This window comes from Microcebus murinus, chromosome 19 (genome assembly GCF_040939455.1).
Source record: "Microcebus murinus isolate Inina chromosome 19, M.murinus_Inina_mat1.0, whole genome shotgun sequence".
Classification (NCBI taxonomy): domain Eukaryota; kingdom Metazoa; phylum Chordata; class Mammalia; order Primates; family Cheirogaleidae; genus Microcebus; species Microcebus murinus.
In genome coordinates, this window is record NC_134122.1 from 7,105,253 (window position 1) to 7,131,251 (window position 25,999).

General features: G+C 60.9%; 2 protein-coding genes and 1 long non-coding RNA gene across 8 annotated transcripts; 2 read left to right on the forward strand and 1 right to left on the reverse strand.

Moving 5' to 3' along the window:
- Positions 1–1,079: 1,079 nt before the first annotated feature.
- CARHSP1 (calcium regulated heat stable protein 1) lies at positions 1,080–17,204 on the reverse strand. Of its 3 annotated transcripts, none has more exons than XM_075995095.1 (4): positions 17,181–17,204; positions 6,681–6,818; positions 5,234–5,356; positions 1,080–3,124 (listed from the first exon to the last, which is right to left on the reverse strand). In XM_075995095.1, exons 2-4 carry the CDS (start codon positions 6,809–6,811, stop codon positions 2,962–2,964), a joined length of 417 nt encoding a protein of 138 aa, XP_075851210.1. In that variant the 5' UTR covers positions 6,812–6,818; positions 17,181–17,204; the 3' UTR covers positions 1,080–2,961. The 3 variants fall into 3 exon arrangements, with proteins under 3 accessions (XP_075851210.1, XP_012640819.1, XP_012640813.1); XM_012785365.2 differs by lacking the exon at positions 17,181–17,204 and adding an exon at positions 14,061–14,139; XM_012785359.3 differs by lacking the exon at positions 17,181–17,204 and adding an exon at positions 8,158–8,293.
- On the forward strand, positions 8,639–14,935 carry LOC109729604 (uncharacterized). Of its 2 annotated transcripts, none has more exons than XR_002221709.2 (3): positions 8,639–8,725; positions 9,361–9,435; positions 14,727–14,935. It is a non-coding gene; the product is annotated as an uncharacterized LOC109729604 (long non-coding RNA). The 2 variants fall into 2 exon arrangements; XR_002221705.2 differs by lacking the exon at positions 8,639–8,725 and adding an exon at positions 8,732–8,799.
- Positions 17,205–20,546: 3,342 nt separating the features above from the next.
- Positions 20,547–25,999, forward strand: LITAFD (LITAF domain containing). 3 transcript variants are annotated; one of them, XM_012785261.2, is made up of 5 exons: positions 22,211–22,292; positions 22,527–22,573; positions 24,320–24,418; positions 25,368–25,512; positions 25,860–25,999. In XM_012785261.2, the coding sequence occupies exons 1-5, from the start codon at positions 22,276–22,278 to the stop codon at positions 25,966–25,968; spliced, it is 417 nt and encodes a 138-aa protein (XP_012640715.1). In that variant the 5' UTR covers positions 22,211–22,275; the 3' UTR covers positions 25,969–25,999. The 3 variants fall into 3 exon arrangements, with proteins under 3 accessions (XP_075851211.1, XP_012640715.1, XP_012640709.2); XM_075995096.1 differs by lacking the exons at positions 22,211–22,292; positions 22,527–22,573 and adding an exon at positions 20,547–20,633; XM_012785255.3 differs by lacking the exon at positions 22,527–22,573 and having other exon boundaries at positions 22,213–22,292.

A 25,999-nucleotide genomic window follows, 5' to 3' on the forward strand; every position in this document is an offset into this window, starting at 1 on the left:
TGCCATAACGCGGGTGCAATCCAGGTGTGTGTGGCTTTGAATCACTTCCTCTTTCCTCTTCTTCCTCCGCACCCCTGGATCCCGGCCCCACCTGGCCACCTCAGCCCAGGCAGGCGCCTCCCACTCCAAACAGAGGCAGCCAGGCCTCCAGGCTGCCTCCTGCCCCCACTCTGCCCCCCACAGCACCCCAAAGTCAAGTGCTAGAACTCACTCCACCTCCTTCACCGACGCTGTTTCCCCAAACGTTGCGCCACGCCCCTGCTCATGCCACCCTCGCAGCACCCAGCACAGCGATCAGCAACTCTCACCGTTTCCAGCAAAGCACCTGCTTTGGCCTCTCCCTACACGGGTTCGATGGGCTGGTTATAATGTTTCTCCAAATGCTCTGAAAATCATATTATTAACAATATATGTATGCATCTCTGCACCACCAAAAATCACTACCTTCCTTGGGAAACAATGGCCAGGGCGAAGCGTTCCTAGCAGGTCACAAAGTCCCTCCCAGAACAGCCTCTGCCGGCCGTGGTCGCCCCAGCCCCCTGCACTGCCCCGACGCCCTCACTACTGTCCTGGACGTGAAGGACAGGGGCTCTCATGCCTCCCAGCTGCCTGGGCCCTGGCTCCTGCTGCCCCATCAGCCCACTGTCCCCACCCCAAGAGCTGGCCAGCACCCGTGCTGTGGGACATCCATCCTGGCACTCTCCTGCCAGCCCCTGGACCCTGGGGTGGGGGCAGCCTCACCTGAGTGCCTGGGGGCAGCGAGCCTTCATCTTCTACCTGGGCAAGAGCCCCTCCCCTCCCACCCTCCCACCACATCCTAAACGCTTCGACAGGGCAATGGCCACAGCCAACCACGCAAACACCATGCAGCCACGTTCTGCGGCTCAACTGTCCTACGCTAGACGATGATGATCGAGGAAAAAACCAACCCCATCTTCTTGTTCCCTGCTCCCCCCAAAACAAAACCAGACTGCAAAGTGGAATATGTCAGCCCCGTCAGGGGGAGACACTGTCACCTGCTGGCTTAAAGGAACCGCTCCCAGGTGAGCCGGGCCCCATAGCGAGACACACACACAACCTTGCACAAAAACAAACTTTATTGAGAGAAAGGTGGCTGGCGGGAGGAAAGACCCAGATTCTAGTTCCAACTTGGTCACCAACACCCTGTGTCCCTCTCAGAGCCTCAAGGGGTTTCCCATCTGTCCCAGTAGACAGTCTGTGTCCCTTCCGGCTCTAACACCCTGCCGTTCTAGAACGCTCATCGACTGGAAAAGATGTGGCCACGCAGGCAGGACAGAGCAAGAGCCGCTTACAAAGGGTTCTGCCTAATGAGAATCCAAAGGTCACCTCTGAACAGCAGAACGCGACTCCCAGGCTCGCTGTGGGCCAGAGCCTCCTGGGGCACGGGCAGGTGGGGTCACCATGGGCTCTGACAGCGCCAAGGCCAAGACAACGGCGCGGAGCTGGGGGAGCCGGACAAGGCTCCCAGGCTGGGGAGAACTCTTGGCAGAAGGGGCTTTGGGGCGTGGTCTGTACCCAACAGAGAGGAGAGGCCCCGGGGAGCCACCTGGGGAACAAGCCAAGGCTGGAGGGGGAAAGGCCACCTTTGACCCAGCCAAGGTGGAGTCGGGAGTGGAGGGGGACTCCGGGAAAAGTGGTCGCGCTACTCAACCCCACGGGGAACGGCACGGCTCACGCGTTGCCTGTGCGTTTCACTGCACACACGCAACCAACTCACTTGCCTGTTTTAACACAACTCCCTTCCACCCCTCCCAAAGGAAGGGGTTCTGGGGCGGGAGGACGAGCACATCCATCCACAGGGTGGGGACCCCTGACGAAGCCATCGGTGCCCGCTGTTCTCTGCCCCAGGGCCGCCGTCTCAAAAGGTTTTTGCTGCCTGCGTTGAGGCGCGGATTCTTGGCTACGTAGAGGCCGTGTATTTCCAAACGTGCTACCCAGCTAGTTCTACTTTTAAATCACAACTAAAGCCAAACCGAAACCCACAGCAAAGAAAATCCTAAGGATCTGTTGACTGAACACAGCTGGTTCTGGGCGAGAGCTTTAAGTGATCAAAAACGAGGAAAAAAGTCCCTAAGCGTTTCCTAACAGCAGTTGTGAAGACAAGCCCTCACCAAGGGCGCATTTCTCCTGCAGCGCCTGACTTGACCAGAAGGCCATGGCGAAGGACGCTGCCTACTCCCTGCTTTTCAACAAAGACCCTCCCCCTCGCCACGAGCCCTTCTGTGACCCACCTGTCACCTGTCACCCCCCCAGCCACCAGCAGACAGAGGGACAGATCCGGCTGTAAGAGGAGCCTCCCGGCACCAACACCCAGGGTCAGGGCTCCGGGACAACGCATCTTCCCCAGACAGGCAAAGGCACCAAAAGGGAAAATCCCTCCGATCCAAAGAAAACCACCCCCCTGATCGCCCTTAAAGCCAGCTCCCCTAGAACCAACCGAGAGTGAGAGGAATGCTCGGGCCAGGGTGCAGGAGACACACGGGAGGGGCACTCGGGTGGAAATCCACCCTGGGGAAGTCATGCGGGGCCATGGCATCCCCGCGGGCCAGATCTGGGGATCAGGAGCCTCCCACTCCAGTGGGAAGAGGGACCCTGGGGGCTCCTCTGGGTGGCGGGGGGGGGGGGGGGGGGACACCACCTGCCACCCACACCCTGGGCAGCGCCGGGCCCCTCCACTCAGCCACCGGCGGGCGCCTCTCCTTTCAAAATGCTTTTAATGCTTTTTCAGGTGGTGAGAGCTTGTTGCGATGGTCAGAGGCTGCACTGGTGGCCGCGAGCACCCCCATACCTGCCCCCCCTTTCTGCAGGAGGGACTTGAAAGTGACCGTGCCCCACCCTCGAAGCCCCATCTCGTGTGCTAGAACGTCGTCTCCAGTGTGGTCCTGCCTCCTCCCCCACAGTCTCCCACCAGCCCAAGAGAAGGGGTGCCTCCAGCGTCCCCTAGGAGCTGATGACGTGTCCGGACCAGGTCTCGTGCTTTGTGCCGGGCGCCAGGTGGGTGATGACTACCTCCACGGCCTGCAGCTTCTCGTTCTTGGGCGGGATGGAGCACATCTTAAAGGTGACCTCGTCGCCTTCCACCGGGACATACTCCCCTTCCACACTACGGGAATGCAAAGAAACCAGTCAGCGCCCACGCCCAGGACGCCGGCACCCTTCTGCTCAGAGGGCCACCAGAGCGGACACCCGTCTCACTGGCCCCCTGGAACTGCCCTCCCCCCAGCGGGAGCCGCCACGCTGCCCCGTGCCCTGGCCAAGGAGCTCCTGACCCAGTCACCTCCTGGCCTGGGACTCTCGATGCTGGGATGGCAAGACACAGCTCGGCCACCTGTGGGTGGTCACGCTGTGGCACACAACGTGAGAGCCTGCACTCGTGCACGGAAGAGCAAAGACAGCCAGTCTGAGCCAGGGAGACGAGGCCACCACGCATGAGGATCGGAGGTGAGAGACCGCCTGGGTGAGGGTTTCCCGAGTTCCTCAGCACAGCGGCCCCCAGTACCAGGGGATCCCCAAAACTGAGCTGTGTCTGCTCTCAAAGCCCCAGATAAGTCCCTTTTGTGCTTAAAGCTAGTTCTCCTGGGGGGCAGTCTTCTCCCTTGTGAGCACCCCCAGGAAGGTTCCCTTACGTTGTAGGGGACACAAGTCCCTATTTCACAGTGACATTGGCATCTTGATGTTCCCTTGGGACCCCAGGAGGAAATTCCCCTTCGGACCCTGAAGGCCAGGGCTAGCCAGCTCCCCCAGAACTGGCGTGATTATAGAATCATTCAGTGAACATTCAGCGTTTCCCTCTTTGATCTGGTCACCAGGAAGCTCAGGAACCAATGTGCAGCCCACTGCTAGCAGCAGAACATCACACACACCACAGTGTCTCCATCTTCCCTACCTGCCCCCACGCCTCCCTTACGAACTCACTGCAAACCACTACCAATTCTTCCTGGAAGAGGCTGTGTGGAAACACACGTACACACCCGTGTGCATTCATGCGCACATGCGACACATGGCTTTGGCATCTTTCTCGTGCCCGCGCTGTGCGGGGGCCTTTGGTAGATCTGATAAGTAAGGACATGGGGGAAGGGGCGGCCCAGCCGACGCTGTGCAACAGGATCCTACTTTAAAAAAATGTGGGCCGGGCGCGGTGGCTCACACCTGTAATCCTAGCTCTCTGGGAGGCCGAGGCGGGCAGATTGCTCGAGGTCAGGAGTTCAAAACCAGCCTGAGCAAGAGCGAGACCCCGTCTCTACTATAAACAGAAAGAAAATAATTGGCCAACTAATATATATAGAAAAAATTAGCTGGGCATGGTGGCGCATGCCTGTAGTCCCAGCTACCTGGGAGGCTGAGGCAGAAGGATCACTCGAGCCCAGGAGTTTGAGGTTGCTGTGAGGTAGGCTGACGCCACGGCACTCACCTAGCCTAGGCAACAAAGCGAGACTCTGTCTCAAAAAAATAAAAAATAAAAATGTGGATGCTGTTTGCCAGGTCTGCGTGCGGAGCAGGACTGTGCCCGCCACTGCCTCCAAAGACTGGGGGTGCTTAGGCCAGAGAAGGGGGTGGGGTCGAGAGGTGCCAGACTGAGGGTCCTCGAACACCTAAAGGCTGCCCAGAAGCTCAACGGTGAGGCCCCGAGGCCTGGGCTGTGAGGGCCCCGCCCAGGGCTCCCCGAGGGCTTGCGGACACTCAGGAAGGAAGGACGTCAAGGAGCAAGTGGCAGAAGGGGTCCCGCCCCACACTTCCTTCCCGGGGCAAAGGCGCTGGGCAGCCCCCGCCTCACCGGGCACTGCCCCCAAGGCCCGGCAGGAAACCAGGCCGCCGGCCAAACGTGCCTCCCCCAGCTCACAGGGGCGTCCTTGCCACTGGCCACACACATGTGGGCGCTCAGACTCACCCCGGCAGGGCTCAACTCACAGACACACAGACAGACACACACACCACGCACAGCTGCCCCCCACAAGCATGGCCGGACACCCCTGGGCGCGCACGCACACACGAAACCTTACACAACCATTCCCAAAGACACTCCCAGTCACAATCACACATGCAGTGTCGCCTGCAGCCTCACACACCCAACACCTCCAGGTACAGTCTCACCCCCACACAACCACGAATGCCCGCACCCAGCGCCCGTCTCAGGCACACACTGTCCCCACCTCCGCGGGGCCAGGGCAGCGCCCATGCCCAGCCGGACCGCCCAGACCCGCCATGGACTCACTCAGAGATGTGCAGGAAGATGTCGGGGCCGCCATCAGCCGGGGTGATGAAGCCGTGGCCCTTGGACCGGCAGAAGCACTTGCAGACTCCTTTGTAGACGGGGCCCTGGGAAGCCCGCACCGTCCTGGCAGAGAGAGGGAAGCGTGGGGGACCCCCGTCAGCCCTCCAGGACAGCCACCCGCTCTCCTGGGGCACATCCCACTCATCCTAGCCCCTGCCACAGCTGTGCCTCGGGGAGTCCCGGCCAGGGCCACCACGTACAGCTGTACAGGTTGTGCACTGCACCACTCTGGGAGCCATTCACACAGCCTCTGGTAAGAATGACTCTCTAGGCCGGGCGCGGTGGCTCACGCCTGTAATCCTGGCACTCTGGGAGGCCGAGGCAGGCGGGTTGCTCGAGGTCAGGAGTTCGAAACCAGCCTGAGCAAGAGCAAGACCCCGTCTCTACTATAAATAGAAAGAAATTAATTGGCCATCTGATATATATAGAAAAAATTAGCCGGGCATGGTGGCGCATGCCTGTAGTCCCAGCTACTGGGGAGGCTGAGGCAGGAGGATTGCTTGAGCCCAGGAGTTTGAGGTTGCTGTGAGCTAGGCTGACGCCACGGCACTCACTCTAGCCTGGGCAACAAAGTGAGACTCTGTCTCAAAAAAAAAAAAAGAAAAAGAAAATAGAGAATTAAACTAAAAGATCTCTAAGCACCCTTCCAGAGGCTAATTAGTTTTGTTTGTTTTTCTGTTTTTTGAGACAGAGTCTTGCTCTGTCACCCAGGCTAGCGTGCAATGGTGTCGTCATAGCTCACAGCAACCCCAAACTCCTGAGCTCAGGCAATCCTCCTGCCTCAGCCTCCCGAGTAGCTGGGACTACAGGTGCGTACCAGGATGCCCAGCTAATTTTCTCTATTTTTAGTAGAGACGGGGTCTCGCTCTTGCTCAGGCTGGTCTCTAACTCCTGAGCTCAAGCCATCCTCCTGCCTTGGCCTCCCAGATGCTAGGATTACAGGCGTGAGCCCCGGTGCCCGGCCCTAGAGACTAACTGTCAATTATTAATAACCGCAGCAGCCTCCACTCCCTGGGTCTGAGATCTGCGTCGAGTGGGTCCTTTGCATCCCCGTGGCCACCCTGCTCCTGTCCTGGTTTTACAGCTGAGGAAACCAGGGTCTCACGGCGGAAGAGGCTCATGTGTGGCTAAAGCCCAGTGATTTCCAGACTGCAGCCATTTCCCACTCACCGCCACTCCCGGCTCGGAGCAGGCTCTCGCGGGCGGGGCAGCACCCTCGGTGCCCAGAAGGCGGCTTCCCGGTGTCTCCCCGTCAGCCTCGCCCCAGCCCCGAGTCTCCCTGTGTGCCAGCAGGGACACACAACCCGAGATGGCCAGAGACACGGTGAAGCTCTGGCCTCCGGCAGGTGACCATCCCAGCAGCGTCCCCAGCCAGCCCCAGACTCACGCTGAGAAAGTCCTTGTCCGGCGAGTGGGCAGTGGGCTCGGGACCACATTGTGGGCCTGGGGGACATCCAGCAGCCCAACCGAAGCCTCTTGGGTGGGGGGCTGCGGCGGTGGGGGAGGCTCAGATGACATGGCTGACCTGGAGAGAGATGGGGGGCTCTCAGGGGCTCACACCTTGCCAGGCAGGGGCCCGATGCGCCCGACCTGCAGGTCTGAGCCCTCCACCGGGGACACATGCCTCGAGACTTCCTCACCGAGGAGGTCACCTTGCAGGGAACACGCCCAGCAGGGTCAGGTGCCTTCTCTGGGCACCTGCAGCAGCCGCGGGTCTGCCCTGATCATAGCTCTGCACAAAAACGCCAAGTCTTCCCTCGCCAGGACGGCACAGGTCCCCTCCATGTCCCCAGCGCAAGGCGCAGACCCTGGCACACTCGGGAGGTTGGTGAGAGGGAGGGGGCGGGGCAGGAGAGCGGGCAGAGGCCTCGGCCACCTGCAGCCGGCCCCCAGCCCCCACTAACACTCCCAGCCCTGCTCTGGGCTACCTCCGGGAAACTCCGGAACACGCACACCAGAAAGAGCTCCACCCCCAGTCTGGATCCCCTAAGGGCTGTCACAAGCCTTTCTCCGGTAGGCCAGCCAGAAGGACCCCAAGGAAGGGGAGTTTGAGGGCTGCAGCCGCCAGGCCCTGTCCACAGATCCAGGCCCGGCTCACGGGTCCCTGTTATGAAACCGGATTCCCTCGGTGACCCCAGCCAGCGTGCACCAGAATTCGGGGAGACCCGCGGCTGCAGGGGGGGCTCCCTAGCTGCCGCCTGCTTCTGTCAGTCCTGCAAGAGCAGGACACGCCGCGGTCCACAAGGAACACCCGGCGTGCACCAGGAAGGTGTCAGCTCTGACACAGCCACGTCAAGGTCCCGGGAAAGAGCAACAGCTGGAGGCAAAGGCCCTCAAGCAAGTCCTTTTCCTCTCTGGGCTCAGTTTCCCCATCTGCAAAGTGGGGCAGCTGGGTGGGCGATGGGGGCCAAAGAAGAGGCTTTGCCAGCTGGGCTGAGGAGGGGCCTGGACTCGGGAGGTCACTCAAGTTCACACAGCCAGGGGACAGGAGCAGATTAGGGTGGGGAGTTGATCCAGCTCCCCTGGGGCTTTCAAAGTCAAAATATGAACTATCTTTTAGACATCCAGGAACGTGCCTCAAGATCTAGGTTTCCTGCTATTCTTGAACAGAACTGGAAGCTCTGGCAAGCCTGAACCCCGCACTGCTCCCCGACTCCCTTGTTTCCAGGGGCTTCTGCCACCAGCACCCAGCCGGGCCACCTCTGCCTCCAACCCCGACTGCCCAAGAACCAGGCCCGGCACCTCCCCCAGAAGGACAAAACCTCTCTCTCCACGTTCCCCCACACTCCCCTGTCAGGACTCGGTTCTGTCCAGCTGGGAAGGGAGGTGACCGGCTGGCCTTCTGGAGGAAGTGACATAGCTACCTCCCGACCCTCGTCTCAGCTGCAGCCGCGGCCAGGGAGGACCGCGAGGCCAGGGAGCCCCCAGCTCATAAAGGCCCCGACTGCTCGCCTGGGGCCAGGGCTCCAGCGTGACCCCAGCAGCACAGGTCATAGAGTCCTAGAATGTTCCAAGGACCGGGGTTCTCGGAAGGTGGCTGGCCCAGACAGGGAAGGGCCCCGCCCAGGCCTCCCAGGACAGCAGGTGGGACCACGGTGGCCTGGCGACAACAGGGTGAGACAGGGCACTGCCTTCTCCTCTTCTACCCAAGCCCCCTTCCCTCTTTTCTCCTGCAGTCAGACACATCTCACGTCAAATCCCACCACCTGGCAGCTGTGTGATCTCGGGCAGGTTATGTAACCTCTCTGGGCCTCGGTTCTGCATGTGGAAAATAGGAATTTTAGCAGTCCCCACTTCGCACCACCATCATGAAGCTGAAAGGAAATAACACACACTGAGCCCTCCGCCACGCCGTCCGCCCAGGGTTTCCTGCCCTGCTTTGGGGGCAGTGCCTGTCGGCTATGATTGCTGTCATAACTGTCATCTCAAGAGGTACGTGCCCAGTACCAGGCCCTGTTCATGGTACTGGAGACGCAGGGCCGAGCTTGGAGCCAGAGAACAAACAGGTAAATAAATATATAAACAGGTAAATAATATATAACAGGTAAATAAAGATCATTACAGGCTGGGCGTGGTGGCGCATGCCTGCGGTCCCGGCTACTCAGGAGGCTGAGGTGGGAGGACCACTGGAGCCCAGGAGTTCCAGGGCAATGACCACACCACTACACTCCAGCCTGGGCGACAGAGTGAGACCCTGCCTCAATAAAAAAAGAAAAAAAGATCATTCCAGATTGCCAAAAGGGCCTTTAAGAAATGGACAGGGGAGATAAGAAGTAGCAGGGTGGGGTGCTGCTCTAATGAAGGTGCAGGCTGGGCCCTGAACGGTGAGAAAGAGTCAACCATTTGAAAGCAGAGGGAGGTTGTGCAAAGGCCCTGGGGTTGGCCAGCAAGGAGACTGTGCGGGGGCGGAGGGCTGAGAGGCAGGAGATGTGGTGGGAAGGAGGCAGGCAGCTCACGAACTATGCATCATTCATCATCATCATGTGTGTCTTTCTTTTCTCTCACCCATTTGCCTGTCTGTCTGCACACCCACAACTGTGCACACCTCCCCTGGGTCCATGAGGCAGGCTCAAAATGGGGGGCTCCCTTCTTCCTCCACTCCAGTCCCTCAGAGATGCCAGTGGAAGCCCACGGCCTTCGGGGTGAGTAGCCAAGGGCAGTACGGGTCCCTCTACAGCCCAAGGGCCCAGCACAGGAACTGGCACAGAGCAGGGTCTCGGGGACGGTCCAGGAGGGACCCAAAGGCTCCTTCCTAACCAGCATTGGAGCCCCAAGCCTTGGCTGCCATCCACCGTGCACTTGGCATGTGCCAAGCACCTCGCCGGCGCAGCAGGAAATGGCTACACTCACGCTCACCAGACAATGGAGGAAACTGAGGCACAGAGAGCACAAGTGACTGGGGGGCGGGAGCCTTGACCGCCACCCAGCCAGCCTCCCGTGGCCATCTGGGCTGGGGAGCAGCTGGGGCGGCCAGAGCGGGCCTGGCTGAGGGCCAGCCCCGTCCCCAGCAGGCCGCACAGAGTGGAGCAGTGGATGGCCTCGGCGTGGGGGAGGGCTGGGTCAGAGTCCAGCTGCAGAGAAAACAGCTGGGGGTGGGTGGCCCAGCACCCAGTAGCTGGCTCTGAGCCACGCCACGTCTGCCCCCCCACACACACACACAAGGATGGGGCACACAGCAGCCCCAGCCCCAGCCGCCAGCATGGGCCCGGCCCCAGCTAGAGAAGGCTCCTAGCAATGCTAGGCGTGACCCTGGAGTGTCCCCAGGAGAAGGCAGGGCCCACCCTGTGACCAGCCTTCAACTCCGGATGGCTGGGGGAGGGGGAGGGTTGCTGGCAGGAGACTCTGGGCCAGACCTGAGATGGGCCTCTGGCCTGCCACCAACTCAGACCAAATGTCACACCCAAGGCAGCACGTCACGATGGCTGGGTTGTGTGTGCACATGCGTGCAGGTGTCCGTGTGCACATCATTACAGGGCACATCTGTATCTGCACGTGTATGTCGGTGTGTGCTCCTGTGTCCGTGTGTGTGAGGTATGTCTATGAGCACATCTGAAACCACACGTGAACCATGCTGCTGTCTGCGCATGCGCACACCTGGGGACGGGGTGGGGGGGCCACGCTGGGTGCCAGTGGCTGGAGGCCTGCAGTGGCACCAGAGGACCCTGACAAATGCAGCCTCCTGTTCCTGGAGCCAGGCTTCACACAACTGGGCTCCTTTCATCCCCATGTCACTGATGGGAAAACCTAGACACAAAGTGTCAAGTACCTCACCCAGGGTCACGCAGCTAATTAAAAAACTGGTGAAATACTGAGTGTCAGACAGTGGAAATGCCAGGGGAGAAAGCTAGTGGGGGACAGGGATGGGGCGGGACTGTACATACAAAGCAGGTGGCCGGGATAGGTGAGCAGCTGGCCATGTGCATCCCCCAACCCCCACCCTCCCTGTTTTGCTGAGTGCCAGGCCAAGGGAGGGGGTCCAGGCCAGGGGAGGCAGGAAGCCACTCCCACCCTGCCCCTGGGAACGGGTGTGTCAGCAGGGCCTTCAGTCTAAGAACTGGTGGGAGAAGGGGGCCTCAGCCCAAAATAGCCTGGGAATTTTCCATAGCTCTGCAGCTCCTGGAAGGTTCTGGGAGTTCCGCAGGCACAAGGCTGTGGCCTTGCCACCCTCCTCAGCTCACCCCCTTATCTGGGGACTTAGCACCCGTCGTGCAGCGCCCCTGCGTCAACCTCCAGGGCCCCTCTGTCCAGGCTCGGCTGACCCACCCTGCTCTCCCCCGCCCTCCTGGCCTGCGAGCCCCCCAGCATCGAGGGTGTCTCCCCTTAGCCACAGCCAGGCGCTCAGGCCACGGAGGGGAGCCTGTCAGCGCCATGGGCCACTCACACACCTTGGAGAGAGGGGGTTCATTTCAGGAGGCTCACGCTTGGTAGCTTCCCACCCTTCCTGGAAGGTGGAGGGGAGTGGGGGGCACAAAATGGGGGTGTCGTGAGCTCTGGGTTTCTGGCTGGGGAAGGCAGGGCTGGGCATCATGCCGGGACAGCTCTACACTGAGGGCAGGGGACGGGGCAGGCTGCAGAGGACCAGCCCGGGAGGGGAGGTCGGGGAGGGGTGGCCTCCACCCACTGCCCATGCCGGGCACTTAGGCTTCGAGTCAACACGTTTATCATCCCCATCCTACAGGTGTGGAAACTACTGCGGCACAGAGAGGTGGAAACCGAGGCTTCTGTGTCTTTAGCTCAGTCAGGAACCTTCGGGAAGCGTGTTCACATGCGGACTAGGGCGGACCAGGTCTGGACGGGCCTGACACTCCGCCTGCTGGTCCAGAGAACGGAGCTGCCCCCAGCCCCAGGCTCACCTGTGCAAGAGGGTGGGAGAGAAACTGGGCAGGGGGTAGAGGGGGGCGGCTCTAGAAGAATCACAAAGTTACCCTAGTGCACCAGGGTTCTGCTCTGTAAACTGAGGCAGAGACGCTGTCCCACCCCCATGACCACCCCACACCCCAGCCGAGCGCCAGGCTGGCAGAACTGAGGGCACGTGGGCGGAGGGGCGGGTCAGCTGAGCCCGGACCGAGGGGTCCTGCAAGCGACAGAGGCGGAGAAGCAGCCAGAGGTTGACGCAGCACCGGCGGCCTCGCCACATTCCCCTCCATTGTTCCGGGGAGAGCGGGGGTCCGCGAGGGAGGGGAGGGGAGGGGGGGAGAGGATGAAAGGGGGGGCGGGGCGGGGGCGGCCATGCCGGAGCTCCCCTCCCCAGCTACCGACCCGGGCCCAGCACGCGCGGGGAGGGCGCGGCGCCCGCCCAACCCCTCCAGGCCCAGCCCGCCGGGAACAGCTCTTGCTGGGAAGAGGCCGGAAACGCGAGCACCAGCGTAGCAGGCACCGAGGGGGCGGGGGCCGCCGAAGCCCCCGGACGGCCACGCCTGGCAGCGGAGAGCTGGCCGCCCGCGCGCCCGCCCGCAGCTGGGCAGCCCGAGCCCAAGCCCGCTCCTAACAAGGACCTGCGCCGCCCCCATTCAGTCGTCCCTACAGAATCGGCACGCTGGAGTTTCCCGCCCGACTCCGCTCTCCACTCCCTCTGCGGCCCCCTGGCCAAGGGACCTCACCGCTCCAGGCCTCAGTTTCCTCATCTGACAAAGGGGACAGGAATGGTGCCGCGCCCCGGGGCCGCGGGTGTAGACGGTGCCAGCTACAATGCCAGGCACGCGGCGGGCTCGGCCGACAATAGTTGTGCGGCGGGTGGTGGAACTGCCAGGCATGGGGCCATCTGAAATAATCCTCCCCTCCCACTCCTGCCCGTGCTGATGGGACACAAACCAAATGTCCTGACGCTGCCACTTCGCGGGACAAAGACCGTTCCCCTCCCGCCCCCCTCCCATCATCCCACCCCAGGGCACCCATCATCCCACCCCAGGACCCCAAGACCACTCCCCCCACCCCCCGCCGGGCCTATCTCGGCTCACCCGACCCCAAAGCGCCAATTGCCAATTCCCGCCCGGATGCGGGACTCCGTGCCAGCCCAGGAAGGGCTCCGGGGTGGTGGGGGAGGGGAGCAGACGGGCGCCCTGGGAGTGGAGGGGGAGGCCCCGGCCCGGCCCTGGGGAGGGCTGGGCTGAGCTGAGCCTGATAGGACCACTCCGAGGGTGGGGACACATCACCCGCAGAGGGACCTGCAAGCGCAGAGCGCGGCCGGAGAGCGTCGCGGGGGACCACAGGAAGCCCTGCTGGAAAGTCTGGGACTTAGATGACAATGGGGACAGCAACGGAGGATCTGAAGCCAGGGCTTGATGTGAACCCATTGTTTTCACAAGTTCTCCCTGGCTCTGGAGTGGCAAATACGTTAACCTCGCAGACTGGGCACAAAGAGAGGCTGGGAAGTATCAAAATAGCAAGTTAAAAACAAATACTGATAGTAGCTCACGTTTCTCCTGGCACTGGGCTGGCCATCTCCTTTTGTTCTCACGCCCCCCCCCCACACTTTACGCAAGGAACAGTTACACCCCCAATCTGCAGACGGGGAAACTGAGGCTCTGAGAGGCTCTCCTATTTCGCAGTGAGCATGGAGGCCCCTCCCCCCAGCACACACACATCCCCGCCAACCCCAGAAAAGCTGCGCGGCCAGAGGCTTCCTTTTCAAAAACCAAAGAAGAACGCTGCGTCCGCGGCCTGCAGACCCGGGCTGCCGGCGCGGCCCGCGGGAGGGAAGGTGTGGGCGCGGACACCCGCGGCGAGCGCGCCCCGCGGCTCCCCCCCCAGATGCGGCTAATCGCGCGGCGCCAGGACGGCTCCCCGCCAGGCCTGGCGACCGTCCCGCGGCCGAGCCCACAGCGGGCGCGGCCGGGGCGGGGCGGGGCGGGGCGGGCGGGCGGGCGGGGGTCGGCTCCACTCCCGCGCGGTCCCCGCGCACGGGCCACCCGTTCAGGCTCCAGCCCGCTGGCAAAGCGGGAGGGCGGGCTGGGGTCTCCCTGCGCGCAGGAAACAGGTGGCCGGGCGGGAAGTGCCCCCGACGTCCGCCCCAAATCCCCCGGCGGCTACCGCACGCACCCCACCCCTAGCCCCGGCGGGAGAAGCCCGCGCTCGGCGAGCAGGCCACGGCGGCCGGGCATTTCCCAGGGGCCTACCCGGGGCCCCTGCCGCCCAGCTGGGGCCTCGCGCCAGGGGCTGAGCCGGGCAGCGGCGGCCCTGGAGGCCGGGCCCGGTCCCTGCGGCTCCCGGCGCCCCGGGGCTGGGGAGCGCACCACGCCCCTCCTGCGGACCCCGGAAACGCCCCTACCTGGCGACCGCTTCTGCTCCGCCAGCTGCTCGGCTCCGACTGCGAGACCCAGACGGGGCGGGGGCGTGGCCCGCGGGAGGGGAGGGGCCTGCGGGAAGGGGCGTGGCCCAGGGGAGGGGAGTGGCCACCGCAGGGGCGTGGTCTGTGGGGAGGGGAGTGGCCGGCGGGGAGGGGGCGCCGCGGCCCCGCCCCAGGAGCACACGGCCAATGGGGCCGCGGGCCGGAAGGGGGCCGGCCGGGCGGGGCGGCGGGACAGCCTGGGCGGGACGTCTGTGTCCGCGGGGGTCGGCGGGGCGCGGGGCGCGGGTCCAAACGCTCCCCGGGAAAGTGAGACCTGGGGCCGTGCGCTGAGCGGGTCCCTGCCCTAAACACCCGCGCCTTGCCCCGCCCCACCGCCTTTGGCTCCCGAGTCCCGGCGAGCCCACGCTTAAGCAGAAAGGAAGAGAGGAAGGAAGGGAGAGAGAGAAGGGAAGCACGCAAAAAACAGGAGGGAGAAAAAGGAAAAGAAAAATGTGCAAAAACATAAAAAAAAAAGAGAGAAAAACGAGGAGGAAGCCTATGGGTTTTGTCTGTTTTCTTTTGTCTTTTTTCTTTTTTAATTTGTATTTGTATCCCTCCTCGTATCTTCTGTTTCTGGAGGTCCATGATGTCACTTCTATTTTACAGGAGGGGAAACTGAGGCACAGAGAGGGAGGTGAGCGACCCACGGCCACAGCAAGCCCAGAGCAGCCCCTGACTCACGGTGGGGCCACCTCTGTGGGAGACAGTCTGGCGGTTCCTCAATCCGCTAACCCCGCAGTCTACCTGCCGCTCGGCAGTCCCCCTCCGGGGCACATACATACCCAAGAGAAATGAAAATATTTGTGCCACCAAAACTTACTGGCACGGAGATGTTTGCAGCAGTGTTACTCAGAACAGCCAAGAGGCAGAACCAAGCCAGATGTCCATGGCGGGATGATGGGTAAACAACATGTGTGTCTGCACAATAGACAATGGCTCGGTCATGAAAAGGAACGAAGTGCTGGTGTGTGCTAGGGAGGGGGGAACCCTGCAAACAGGCTGGGCGGAAGAAGGCAGACACAAAAGGCCCACGTCGTGTGGTTCCACCTGTGTGATTTCCAGAATAGGCAGATCCGCAGAGACAGACAGTGTAGCTCGTTAGAAACGTAGATTAGGGGTTTGCTTAGAGCTGGGCGTGGGTCGTGGTGGGGGTTAGGAGGTTGACAGCTAAAAGGGTACAGGGATTTTTTTTAGAAGTGACAAAAATGTTCTAAAATTGACGTGGTGGTAGGTAGTTGCACAACTCTGTGAATATTCTAAAAACCATTGACTCATAGGCCTTCAATGGGTGAATTGTATGATGTGTGGATCTGACTCAAAAGGCTGTTTATAAAGAAGTCAGGAAGTGGGGACCTGAGGTGGGGGGGTGGACCAAAAGGACACAGGTGGGATTCAAGGACCTAGTAAGGTTCTGTCTCTCCACCTGGGGCTGGGTACACAGGTGGGTTCACTTTATGAAAATCCATCCAGCCATGGTGACATGGGTATTCTTTAATAATACTTTTTTTTAAAGGCCCAGCAGCACCATGGAGTCCTACCTCCCCATTTTTCAGAGAAGGAAACTGATGATGTGAAAGAAAAGTGGAAATATTTTCCCCTGAATTACATCAGGACCTGAAAACCACCCAGGCTAGGCCTGGGGTAAACACTATTTGGTAGGCCCTGGGTAGGGCAACTTGTCCCTCTTTCTTCCCTCGCTCCCCAAATCCCTTCTCAACTTCTCAACTCACTGAATCCTCTCGGGCTCGCACACCCGGGCTGGGCGGTGTCCTGGTCTACACCCACCACTGCGTGTGTCACCCACGCCAGGCTCTGTGCCGGGCACCCGGCATGCAGGAATAAAAAGTGCCCACCCCCGAGGAGTCTGCAGCCCGGCAAGGTGGGGCAGCCACGTGGATAACCTGTAACCAGGTCCTGCGGCTGGCTCAGGGGCTCTGCCCCTGGGCATTCCAGACAGGTGTCACCGTCACCCCAGCCCACTCCTCTCTTCCTCTCCTCCTTCCCTTCAACTCAGGGGGCACCACCGCCCTCAGGGGGGCATTTTGGGAATGTGGACGGCCACGAGGATTGGCCCAGTGACTCAGGGGCACTCCTGGCATGGAGCAAGGGCGCAGGGTTGTGAGGTTCTGCAAAAGCATGGGCGGATGAAGAACCACCCCATCTGCACGGCTTCCGGCACATGGCCCTGCACGCACGTGGCGTTGCCCAAGTCCTAGACCCTGACTCCTCCTGACCTGGAACCCCAGTTTCAGTTTAACACTGAAATTGAAACTCAGGAGAATTGCCTCCCATTCAGTGGGTCCCACTGCCACTGTCACCATCGTCCCTTCTCCCCACTGGAATGTGGGATCCTGCGGTGAGCATCCCGTCTGCCTTGCTCAGCGTCGTGTGCCTGGCGTACATTAGGTGCTCAGTAAGTGCACATTTAAAAAACAAGGGTTCTAGGTTACATGGATTATAGCTTTAGAAAAAAAAAAGAAAGAAAAAGTATATTAATTTAAAAAAAAAAAAAAACAAAAAACAAGGGCACAGCCAGTCGTGGGGAATAGAAAGCTCTGGCTGCCCCCCCCCACCTGCTGTCTTAAGCAGAAGAGGCAAGCTGTGAGCGCCTGGGGACCCCCTGCACGCCTTCCCCAGAACGCCCTTCTGTCTCTGTCCCCGCCTCTCAGCTCCACTGTCACAGCCAGGGAGGGCCCCTCCGAGGACTCCTGGTGCCGGGCGGGGCTTCCTGGTGCGGCAGGAGCTCCCCCGGTGGGACAGTCTGACTGTGCAGCCTGGGGGGAAAATGAGCTCCCCACACCCCGGCCCGCGCTGTCCTGTCTGTCCCCCCAATGCCCCTCTGTCCTCCCACCAGCCTGTCTCCCAGCCCAATGTCTTAGGGACACATGTCCCCAAGAGGGCACAGGACTAGGCCTGGTGGATGACTCCATTTTTCCTCCTGTGAAATGACATGGGAAGAGCTTCCAGGTGAGAGAACTACCCCTGGGCCGTGGGGGCCCCTGGGGGACCTGTGGGGAGCTGCTGCCCCCCCCCCCGCAGAAACATCCCCCCAACACTCACCTTGCACGAACTCACGCAGGTGGAAACATGCACAACCGCACTCTCCCACCACACACCTTCCTGGTCTAGAGAGGACCCGCCCTCCTCCACCAGGCAGGCCTCCGGGCAGCAGCTAGGGAAGAAGTGGCCCTGACACCCCACCCCTTTGTGGGGAGGGCCTCCACCCTGCTGGGAAAGAGAATTCCTCCCCAACAGGGTTAGGGTGGGGACGGGGGCTGAGGCAGGCGTACTCTCCTCCCACCAGCTGGGAGGAAGAGAAGGCTGGTAGGGTGGTTGGTGGGCAGAGCAGGAAATTCAACCCAGAGAGGTACGTGGATGGGCCAGGATGGCCCAGCAGGACCCGCCCACCCCAGGGCTCCAGGTCCCTGTGCTGACGGGGCAGAGGGGACCCCACTGCTGAGGGGGGGAGGAGGCGGGGAAGGGAGCTCTGGGGCAGCCAGCCCTCCCCAGGCGCCTCCACAGCCCAGCCCCCACACGCCTTGTGGCCTTGTGCAATGACTGCGGTCGCCAGGCATTCCTCCAATTCCTCCCGCCTTGTCCTCTCAAAGCCTGGTGGCCAGGCTGGCCCCTCTGGGAAGAGAGGACGAGCGGGAAGGGAAAACAGTCCCGTCCCCGTTCCCTGGCTGCACAGTCTTCCTGATTGTGCACACACAGAAAGCACAGCACAGAGAGGGTGGAGTAAGCTGCCCAGAGTCACACGGCAGAGAGGGACCAGGCGGCCTCCCCAGACCCCCAGCTGACAAAACTCCAGGCTGATGGCATTCCTGGGGTGGCCTGCCCCGCCCTGGCCTCCGTGGCCGAGCTGGTTGAGTTATTGTCACGGTGATTGTTGTCATTCGTTGCTAACTCACCGCAAGTTTCTATGTGCCAGGCACAGAGCTGAGTGATTCATGTGGAGTTTTCATTCATCATTCCTTTAACGACCTTTATTGAGCATCTACTGCATGCCAGGCACTGTGCTAGGTACTGGGAAGGCAGCTGTGGACAAAATTGAGATCCCTACCCTCAAGGAGCTGACATTTTAGGGGAGACTCATTAGTTCAACGAATACCGAAGCAGGATAATTCCAGAAGGTAACTGTTGTCCAAATGGAACCAGGTGATACAATAGAGGTGGCCAAGTCCTCTCCACAAAGGGGCCACGGTTCCCTCCCCGAGAAAATGACGATGACAACGAGCCATCGGGTAGCTCAGTACCTCAGGAAAGAGGTTCCAGGCAGCAGGAACGGCAAGTGCAAAGGCCCTGGGGCTGGAGCGCAACAGAGAGTGGGTGTGTGAAGGACCAGCCCGTGCAGTGAGACTGCCTCACTGAATTCACCTAACGCTCTCGGCAGACGGTGTTACTAGACCCATTTCGCAGGGGAGGAAACTGAGGCTTAGAGAGGTGAAGATGCCTGCCCGGGTCACACAGCTGGGAGTGACGGAGCCCAGACTTTAACCACTTTCTTCCCCCTCTGCGCCAGGCGTTATTTTGAGGGGTGCAGAGGTTTAAAAAACAAACACTCAGGCCTCCAGGAGCCCCGAACCCCAAAGGCAGCTGATTTTCAGGCAGAGGACTAGAGAGCCCAGACGGGGTGCTGAGAGGGGCTGGGGTCCGGCTCGGCTCTGACGCGGCCATGCCGTGTGGCCTTGGGCCGGCTTCACAGGCGCTGTGGTGCCCCCGCACTCCCCCAGCCTGGCCTGTGAGTGACCAGGTGGGACAGGCGTCCGCAGCCCTGGGCAGGGTGCAGGGCTCTAGACCCGCAAGCCGCAGATGGGGGGCGCCGGCGACTCTCGGCAGCCTGGTGCTGCCACCTGGTGGCGGTGGCTGGGATGGACCGAGCCGGAGGGCATCATTCTCTTTAAGCGCTCTCAAGACTCAGCTCCTGGGCGCCCGACCCCGCGTTAGGGGCACCGCCACCCTCAAAACCCCAGGAAGGCCGGGCGCGGTGGCTCACGCCTGTAATCCTAGCACTCTGGGAGGCCGAGGCGGGCGGATTGCTCCAGGTCAGGAGTTCGAAACCAGCCTGAGCAAGAGCGAGACCCCACTGTGATGGTGTTGGGAGGTGATTGGGTCATGAAGGCAGAGTCCTCATGAAAAAGAAAATTATAACATGAGAGATCAGGGTTCGATTCCCTGACAGGGAGCCAAAAAAAAAAGGAAAATTATAATAACAAAAATTAAAAATAGCAACGATAAATTAGGAAGGTAAAAACAAAAATAAAAGAGACCTCAGAGAACTCTCTCCCCCCTTCCACCTTCTGAGGACAAGGTGAAAAGACAGCCATCTCTTAACCAATTAACCAGGGGTTGGGTCCTCCCCAGACACCAGGAATCTGCTGGTGCCTTGATCTTGGACTTCTCAGCTTCCAGGACTGTGGGAAATGAATTTCTGTTGTTTATAACGTGCATAGCCTATGGTATTCTTTGCTGTAGCAGCCCAATGGACTATTTTCTTTTTTTTTAGTTTTTCTTTCGTTTTTCTTTTTCTTTTTGTGTTTTGTTTGTTTCTTGAGACAGAGTCTCACTATGTTACCCAGGCTAGAGTGCCGTGGCATCAGCCTAGCTCACAGCAACCTCAAACTCCTAGGCTCAAGCGATCCTGCTGCCTCAGCCTCCCGAGTAGCTGGGACTACAGGCATGCGCCACCATGCCCGGCTAATTTTTTCTATATATTTTTAGATGGCCAATTAATTTCTTTCTATTTATAGTAGAGACAGGGTCTCACTCTTGCTCATGCTGGTCTCAAACTCCTGACCTCGAGCGATTCTTTCTGTTTTTGAGACAGAGTCTCACTCTGCTACCCGGGCTAGAGTGCTGTGGCGTCAGCCTAGCTCACAGCAACCTCAAACTCCTGGGCTCAAGCGATCCTCCTGCCTCAGCCTCCCGAGTAGCTGGGACTACAAGCATGCGCCACCATGCCTGGCTAATTTTTTCTGTATATATCAGTTGGCCAATTAATTTCTTTCTATTTATAGTAGAGACGGGGTCTCGCTCTTGCTCAGGATGGTTTTGAACTCCTGACCTCGAGCAACCCGCCTGCCTCGGCCTCCCAGCACTTTAATCAGTTCTTAAATTTATTCTTCCTTTGTTTCTTTTTGGAAACTATAAATCCCCTTTACTTACACAAAAAGTAGTGACATACATACACACACACACACACGTACACACACCATATACCACTTTCATATGTAGATATTACATATACGTATGTTACAGTGTATGCATATGTACACGTTTCTTCTTCTTCTTGCTCTTTAACAGTATACCCTGGAGAGACTCCTCCGTGGCGGCGATATAAGATCTCCCTTCTTTCCTTCCTTTCTTTCGCTACTGCACTGAACAGCTTCGTCCCCGCATCACTTGATGTTTTTGCGAGTCCGTCTCTGGCCGGATTTGTAGAAATGGTGTTCCCGCGTCAGAGGGTCCCACGTCTGTAGCTCTGCTGGGCACCGCGGACGCCCGCGGCCAGGGGTAAGAACCGCCCGTTTCCTAGACTGGCGTAACGTCCGGCGTCTGCCAAGCCGACAGCCAAGCGGCTCTACCTTCAGGGTCCCCGACATCCTCTGGCGCGAGGGGAGGCGTCTAGCAGCCCGGCCGGGAGCTGGGCCAGCATGGGCCTGGGCATGGCGGTCACTGGCTGTGGCCGGGGTGAAGCCCTCCGCCTGTCCTTGGCACAGAGGACGCCGCTGTCACTGGGAGCTTCTCTCTCGGGACATCGCGTGTAACAGCAGCCCTGCCGGCTTCACTGGCCACATCTGGAGCAAGCCGTCGTGGCATTTGACTTCACAGCTACTCTATAAGGTTGTCGCCCCCATGTTACAGAAAGAGGAAGTGAGGCCGGGCGCGGTGGCTCACGCCTGTAATCCCAGCACTCTGGGAGGCCGAGGCGGGCGGATTGCTCGAGCTCAGGAGTTCGAAACCAGCCTGAGCTAGAGCGAGACCCCGTCTCTACTATAAATAGAAAGAAATCAATTGCCCAACTAATATATATAGAAAAAATTAGCCGGGCACGGTGGCGCATGCCTGTAGTCCCAGCTACTCGGGAGGCTGAGGCAGGAGGATTGCTTGAGCCCAGGAGTTTGAGGTTGCTGTGAGCGAGGCTGACGCCAGGGCACTCACTCTAGCCTGGGCAACAGAGTGAGACGCTGTCTCAAAATAAAAAGAAAGAGGAAGTGAGGAGTTGGAGGCGTCAGGGGTCTGGCCCACGCTCCTGCGGCCGGATCAGCAGGAGGCGGCCTGCACGCGAGAGCAGGGAGACGCACATGCGCGTGTGCAGGGACACGCGTGAGCATGCGTGGGCGTACGAACCTGCACGAATGTGCGTTTCTACAAGGAGGACGCCAACATATACACAGCGAGGTCGTTGCACACGCCAGGTGACGCCGTCGGGGCGAGCCCCTCAGAGGAGGACGGCCGGCTCCAACAGGATTCATATTTTTCAGCCTCTCTCTTTTTCTTTTTTTGAGACAGAGTCTCACTCTGTTGCCCAGGCTAGAGTGAGTGCCGTGGCGTCAGCCTCGCTCACACCAACCTCAAACTCCTGGGCTCAGGCAATCCTCCTGCCTCAGCCTCCCGAGTAGCTGGCACTACAGGCATGTGCCACCACGCCTGGGTAATTTTTTTCTGCATGTTTTTAGTTGTCCAGCTAATTTCTTTCTGTTTTTAGCAGAGATGGGGTATCGCCCTTGCTCAGGCTGGTTTCGAACTCCTGAGCTCAAGCGATCCTCCCGCCTCGGCCTCCCAGAGAGCTAGGATTACAGGCGTGAGCCACCACCACGCCCGGCCTTTTCCAGGCTCTGGATCGCGCAGAGGCAGGGGCGGTGGGAACGTGGGTTCTTGGGGCTGCATCTGCGGCCCGCCCGGGCCCAACTCCCGCCGGAAGTGAGGACGAGGCCCACTCCGTGCGACCACTGTGAAGACACAGGTCACAATGGCTGTTCCACCCGAGCCAGACCCTGCAGGAGGCGCCTGGGGGAGGCCCTGCCCCCGCCTCCTCCTGGCAACCAGGCCTCACCATGAGGGTTCCTCGGGATAGGAGCCCGGCCTCTCAGAGCTCGGAACCCGAGGCTGCCGAGACACCGTTGCTAGGACAAAAGCCCTCCAGGGTCCAAGGATGGAACAAGCCCCAGGGTGAGGATTCCTTCCCTTCCCTTAGGTGCTGGGGACAGGCCAGGGGCAAGGCGACGATGGGGCCCATGGAGAAGCAGGCGAGGCCACCACAGGTCCCCTGGCCAAGCTGGGGGCCGAGTCCAGTCTTGACCTCCTGCCCTCGAGTCCTGCTGGCCCCGCCGACCCAGGGGCCGCAGGGCGCGGTAGGGGAGATCAGGCCCTGGGGCCTCCAACAGCGTGTACCTTCTCTTAAAGTTTCCCAAGGAATTTGCCAAAGACAAGCAATGACTCCCCCACAAAAGGTATGACACCCCCAACCCTGGGTGGTCGCAGAACGCCTGGACCGAGTGGGGTGGGAGTGGGGGTCCTGGCCTCCGCCTGGCCGTGCTGACGTGGCCTTGGGAAAGTCGTCAACTCCCTCTGAGCTGTTTCTTTCTCATATGGAAAATGGTACTCTGCCGGGCGTGGTGGCAGGTGCCTGTCGTCCCAGCTCCTTGGGAGGCTGAGGTGGGAGGATCGCTGGAGCCCAGGAGTTGGAGGTGGCAGTGAGCTGTGATGACGCCACTGCACTCTGGCCGGGGCGACCGGCCACATGCCCTGGTTGAGAGGAGGAAAGAGGCCCACACAGGGGCTCGAGGCCCCACTGATCTTCCGGCCGGGAGCCCTTTCCGGCCTTCAGCGTCTTCGCCTGTAAAACAAGGCCAGGGAACAGTCCCAAGCAGGGGTGCGGGACCCCTGGCTGGGCGAGCAGCCTCTTGCTGTCCCAGAGTCCAGCCCGTGTGGCGTGAAGTGGGAGCCCCTCCTGCTCTTGGATGGGCCCCACCCTGGGAGGGGCAATGGGCCCCGTGGAGCCACCAGGCCCTTCCCGGGAGTGCAGGAGGATCTAGTGTCAAGACAGGGCCCAGGCTGGGCGCGGCGGCTCACGCCTGTAACCCTAGCACTTTGGAAGGCCAAGGCCGGTGGATCACTCGAGGTCAAGAGTTCGAAACCAGCCTGAGCAAGAGCAAGACCCTGTCTCTACTAAAAATAGAAAGAAATTAGCTGGGCAACTAAAAATATATAGAAAAAATTAGCTAGGCATGGTGGCGCATGCCTGTAGTCCCAGCTACTTGGGAGGCTGAGGCAGGAGGATCGCTTGAGCCCAGGAGTTTGAGGTTGCTGTGAGCTAGGCTGATGCCATAGCACTCTAGCCCGGGCAACAGAGCGAGACTCTGTCTCAAAAAAAAAGACAGGGCCCAGGTCCCTGTGCACAGCGCCCACGTGGCTCTTGGAGGGAACACACAGGGACCTGTCGCGCACACGTAGTGAAGGTGGGCTCGGCCCCCACCCTCCCCTCTCCTGGACCACCCGCTGGGCATCGGGACCCCAGAACTCCAAGGCCGGCCTGGGGACGCTCTGGAGGTCCGAGGGCTGGCCAGGGGCGGCTACGGGGAGGCGAGGGTGTGAGCCGGGGTGTCCACACGCTCGGGATGGAGCCGCGCTTGGGGAAAGTGGCGGGTGGCAGTGGGACCCAAACAGCCCTCCTCCAAAGGCGTAGCTGGGTCGCAGCCCGCCCGGGGCGTGGCAGCACGTGGGCTCTGGCACACTGAGGCTCCATCCTGGGCCTGATGCTTATCTACTGGGTGACCTCGGGGGAGTTACTTAACCTCTCTGAGCCTAGTCTTCACACCTGCAAAGCTGGATTGCCTCACGCCTGCCTCGCTGATGTTCTGGCAGGAGTGAGTGTGGTGCAGTGTTCAGCGCAGGGTGCAGCGGGCGATAAATGCTCAGTAGTTTTCTAAAAAGACCACAGGGCCCCAGGCTGTCTCTGCACCCTGGACTTCCTGGCCCTGCCTCCAGGAAGAGCTTACATGCTAGGACACAGGGGTTCAAATCCCAGCTCCCCTACCTGCTGGCTGCACAGCCATCGGCAACTCAATTCGTTCCTCCGGCCTCAGCTTTCTATTCTGAAAGATGGGCGCCTCCCTCAGGCTGGCCGAGTGCCAGCTCGTGCCCGGTGTACGGGGAGCCTCAGATCTGAGGGTGTTTTTCCTGCCTCTCTCCTAAAGATACTCATTATCCTCATCGCGTTTATCCTCCACCTCCTCCTCCGAGAGGTCAAGGCTCCGCCCCGGGGCACTTGGGAGCCTCACAGGCTGTCTCCACAGGTGAGCTCCTCCCGCCACCGCCTCTCCCTGCTTTGCCTCCTGCTCGGGGCTGCCCGGAAGGTGCTTTCCTGACCGCTGTGCACGGGCGTGTGTGTCCCCCCCGCCCCCCCCCGCCCCCCTCCCCGGGCCGTGTGACTCCCGCGGCTGGCCAGCTGGGGCGCTCCACAGCGCTCCCGTCGCCCACGGACACCCGGGCATCTCCAAGGTGGAGGCACTGGTGGCCAGGGCTGGTATACAGCAGGTGCTCAGGAAACGCTTATGGAGTGAACTCTCTACCCAGACCACAGAGAGGAAAACGCAGGAAGACGGCCTCGAGGGTGGGAAGCGCCCCGAGAGCCCCCTGGGATGCCCCTTCCAGCCACACACGGGCCTGTGCCTTGGTTTCCCCCAGGTGGGGTGTCCGCTTTGCACCCCACACATATCAGGGCCGCCGCTCCCCAGATCCCAGCATCTTCTCACCCCAGGCCTGGGAGGAAGCCTTCACGCACCCTCCCCACCACTGGGGGCCTGCCGTTCAGACCCAGCCACCTCCGAGGATGCAGAAGTGGCTGCAGTGTTGAAATAACCAGACGCTTGTCCCACGGCCCAAGCACAGAGAGCGGCATTCGGGCGGAAACGGCAGGAAGGGCTGCCTGCTTGTCTTCCACGCCGCTGCTCTAGCAAGGATGTCAGAGCCCTCGAAGTGCAGAGACTGAAGTGCTAGGGACCTGCATGGCAGGGCATCCCGGGCACCCCGCTGGGCTGACCCCGGAGATGCTCGCAGCCCTCAGGCCCGTCTGTCTGTGCCTTGGCCCGCCCGGGGACTTGACTGATGCGGAGCCTGAGGCGGGTGGGCAGGAGGGTGGCGGGGCGCTGGCTTCGGGTGCTCAGGTGAGCGCTGAGAGCCTGCAGGAGGTGAGAGGTCACAGGGGCTCTCGCCCAGGGGTCCCTCCTGCCTCCCCACCCCCAGAGATGTACACCAGAGTGCCTAGGGCGAGGACGGCCCTGCCGATACAGACCATCTGCCCCTACTGCGGGAACACCGTCATCACGGTGACCTCACACGTGCCAGGAGTCCTCACCTGGCTGCTGTGTGCGGGCATCTTCATGTTAGGGTGAGCGGCCGCCTCTCGGCCTCCGCAGAGGCCCTGAGCGTTTGGGGTGGGGGTTGGGGGGCTCACGGGGTGGGGGAGGGCTGGCTGTGGCAGGGGTGAGGGGGGCAGGGCAGGACCATGCCCAGAGGGAGGTCCTTGCCTCCCTCGGAGAAGGCCCCTTGCCCGGTTCCCCAGAACGGTGGGGGCTGCGTGGGGGGGGCAGTACCTGCAAAGTGGCGGGCTCAGGGCAGGCACCTGGGCTGGCGTGACCACGGGCGGCCAGAATGGGTGGGTTCAGGGCGCTCTCGTCGCGGTGGGCCCGGAGGGTCACCGAGGAGCTTTAGAACAGAGGCCCCCCGGCGGTGCAGGTGCACGCTGGGCTGCTGCTTCATCCCCTTCTGCATCCGGGGCCTGATGGACGTGAAGCACTCGTGCCCCGTGTGCCAGCACCAGCTCTTCCACCACCAACGCCTGTGAGCCGCCCGAAATAAACGCCGGCGCCACCACC

Coding starts and splice junctions, on each gene's coding strand:
- CARHSP1 (XM_075995095.1), bottom strand. CDS start 6,811: ATGTCATCTGAGCCTCCCCCACCGCCGCAGCCCCCCACCCAAGAGGCT. Junction 5,357..6,680: donor CGGACAAGGACTTTCTCAGC/GTGAGTCTGGGG, acceptor TCTCTCTGCCAG/GACGGTGCGGGCTTCCCAGG. Junction 3,125..5,233: donor ATCTTCCTGCACATCTCTGA/GTGAGTCCATGG, acceptor GCATTCCCGTAG/TGTGGAAGGGGAGTATGTCC.
- LITAFD (XM_012785261.2), top strand. Junction 22,574..24,319: donor CAATGACTCCCCCACAAAAG/GTATGACACCCC, acceptor TCTCTCCTAAAG/ATACTCATTATCCTCATCGC. Junction 24,419..25,367: donor CTCACAGGCTGTCTCCACAG/GTGAGCTCCTCC, acceptor CCCCACCCCCAG/AGATGTACACCAGAGTGCCT.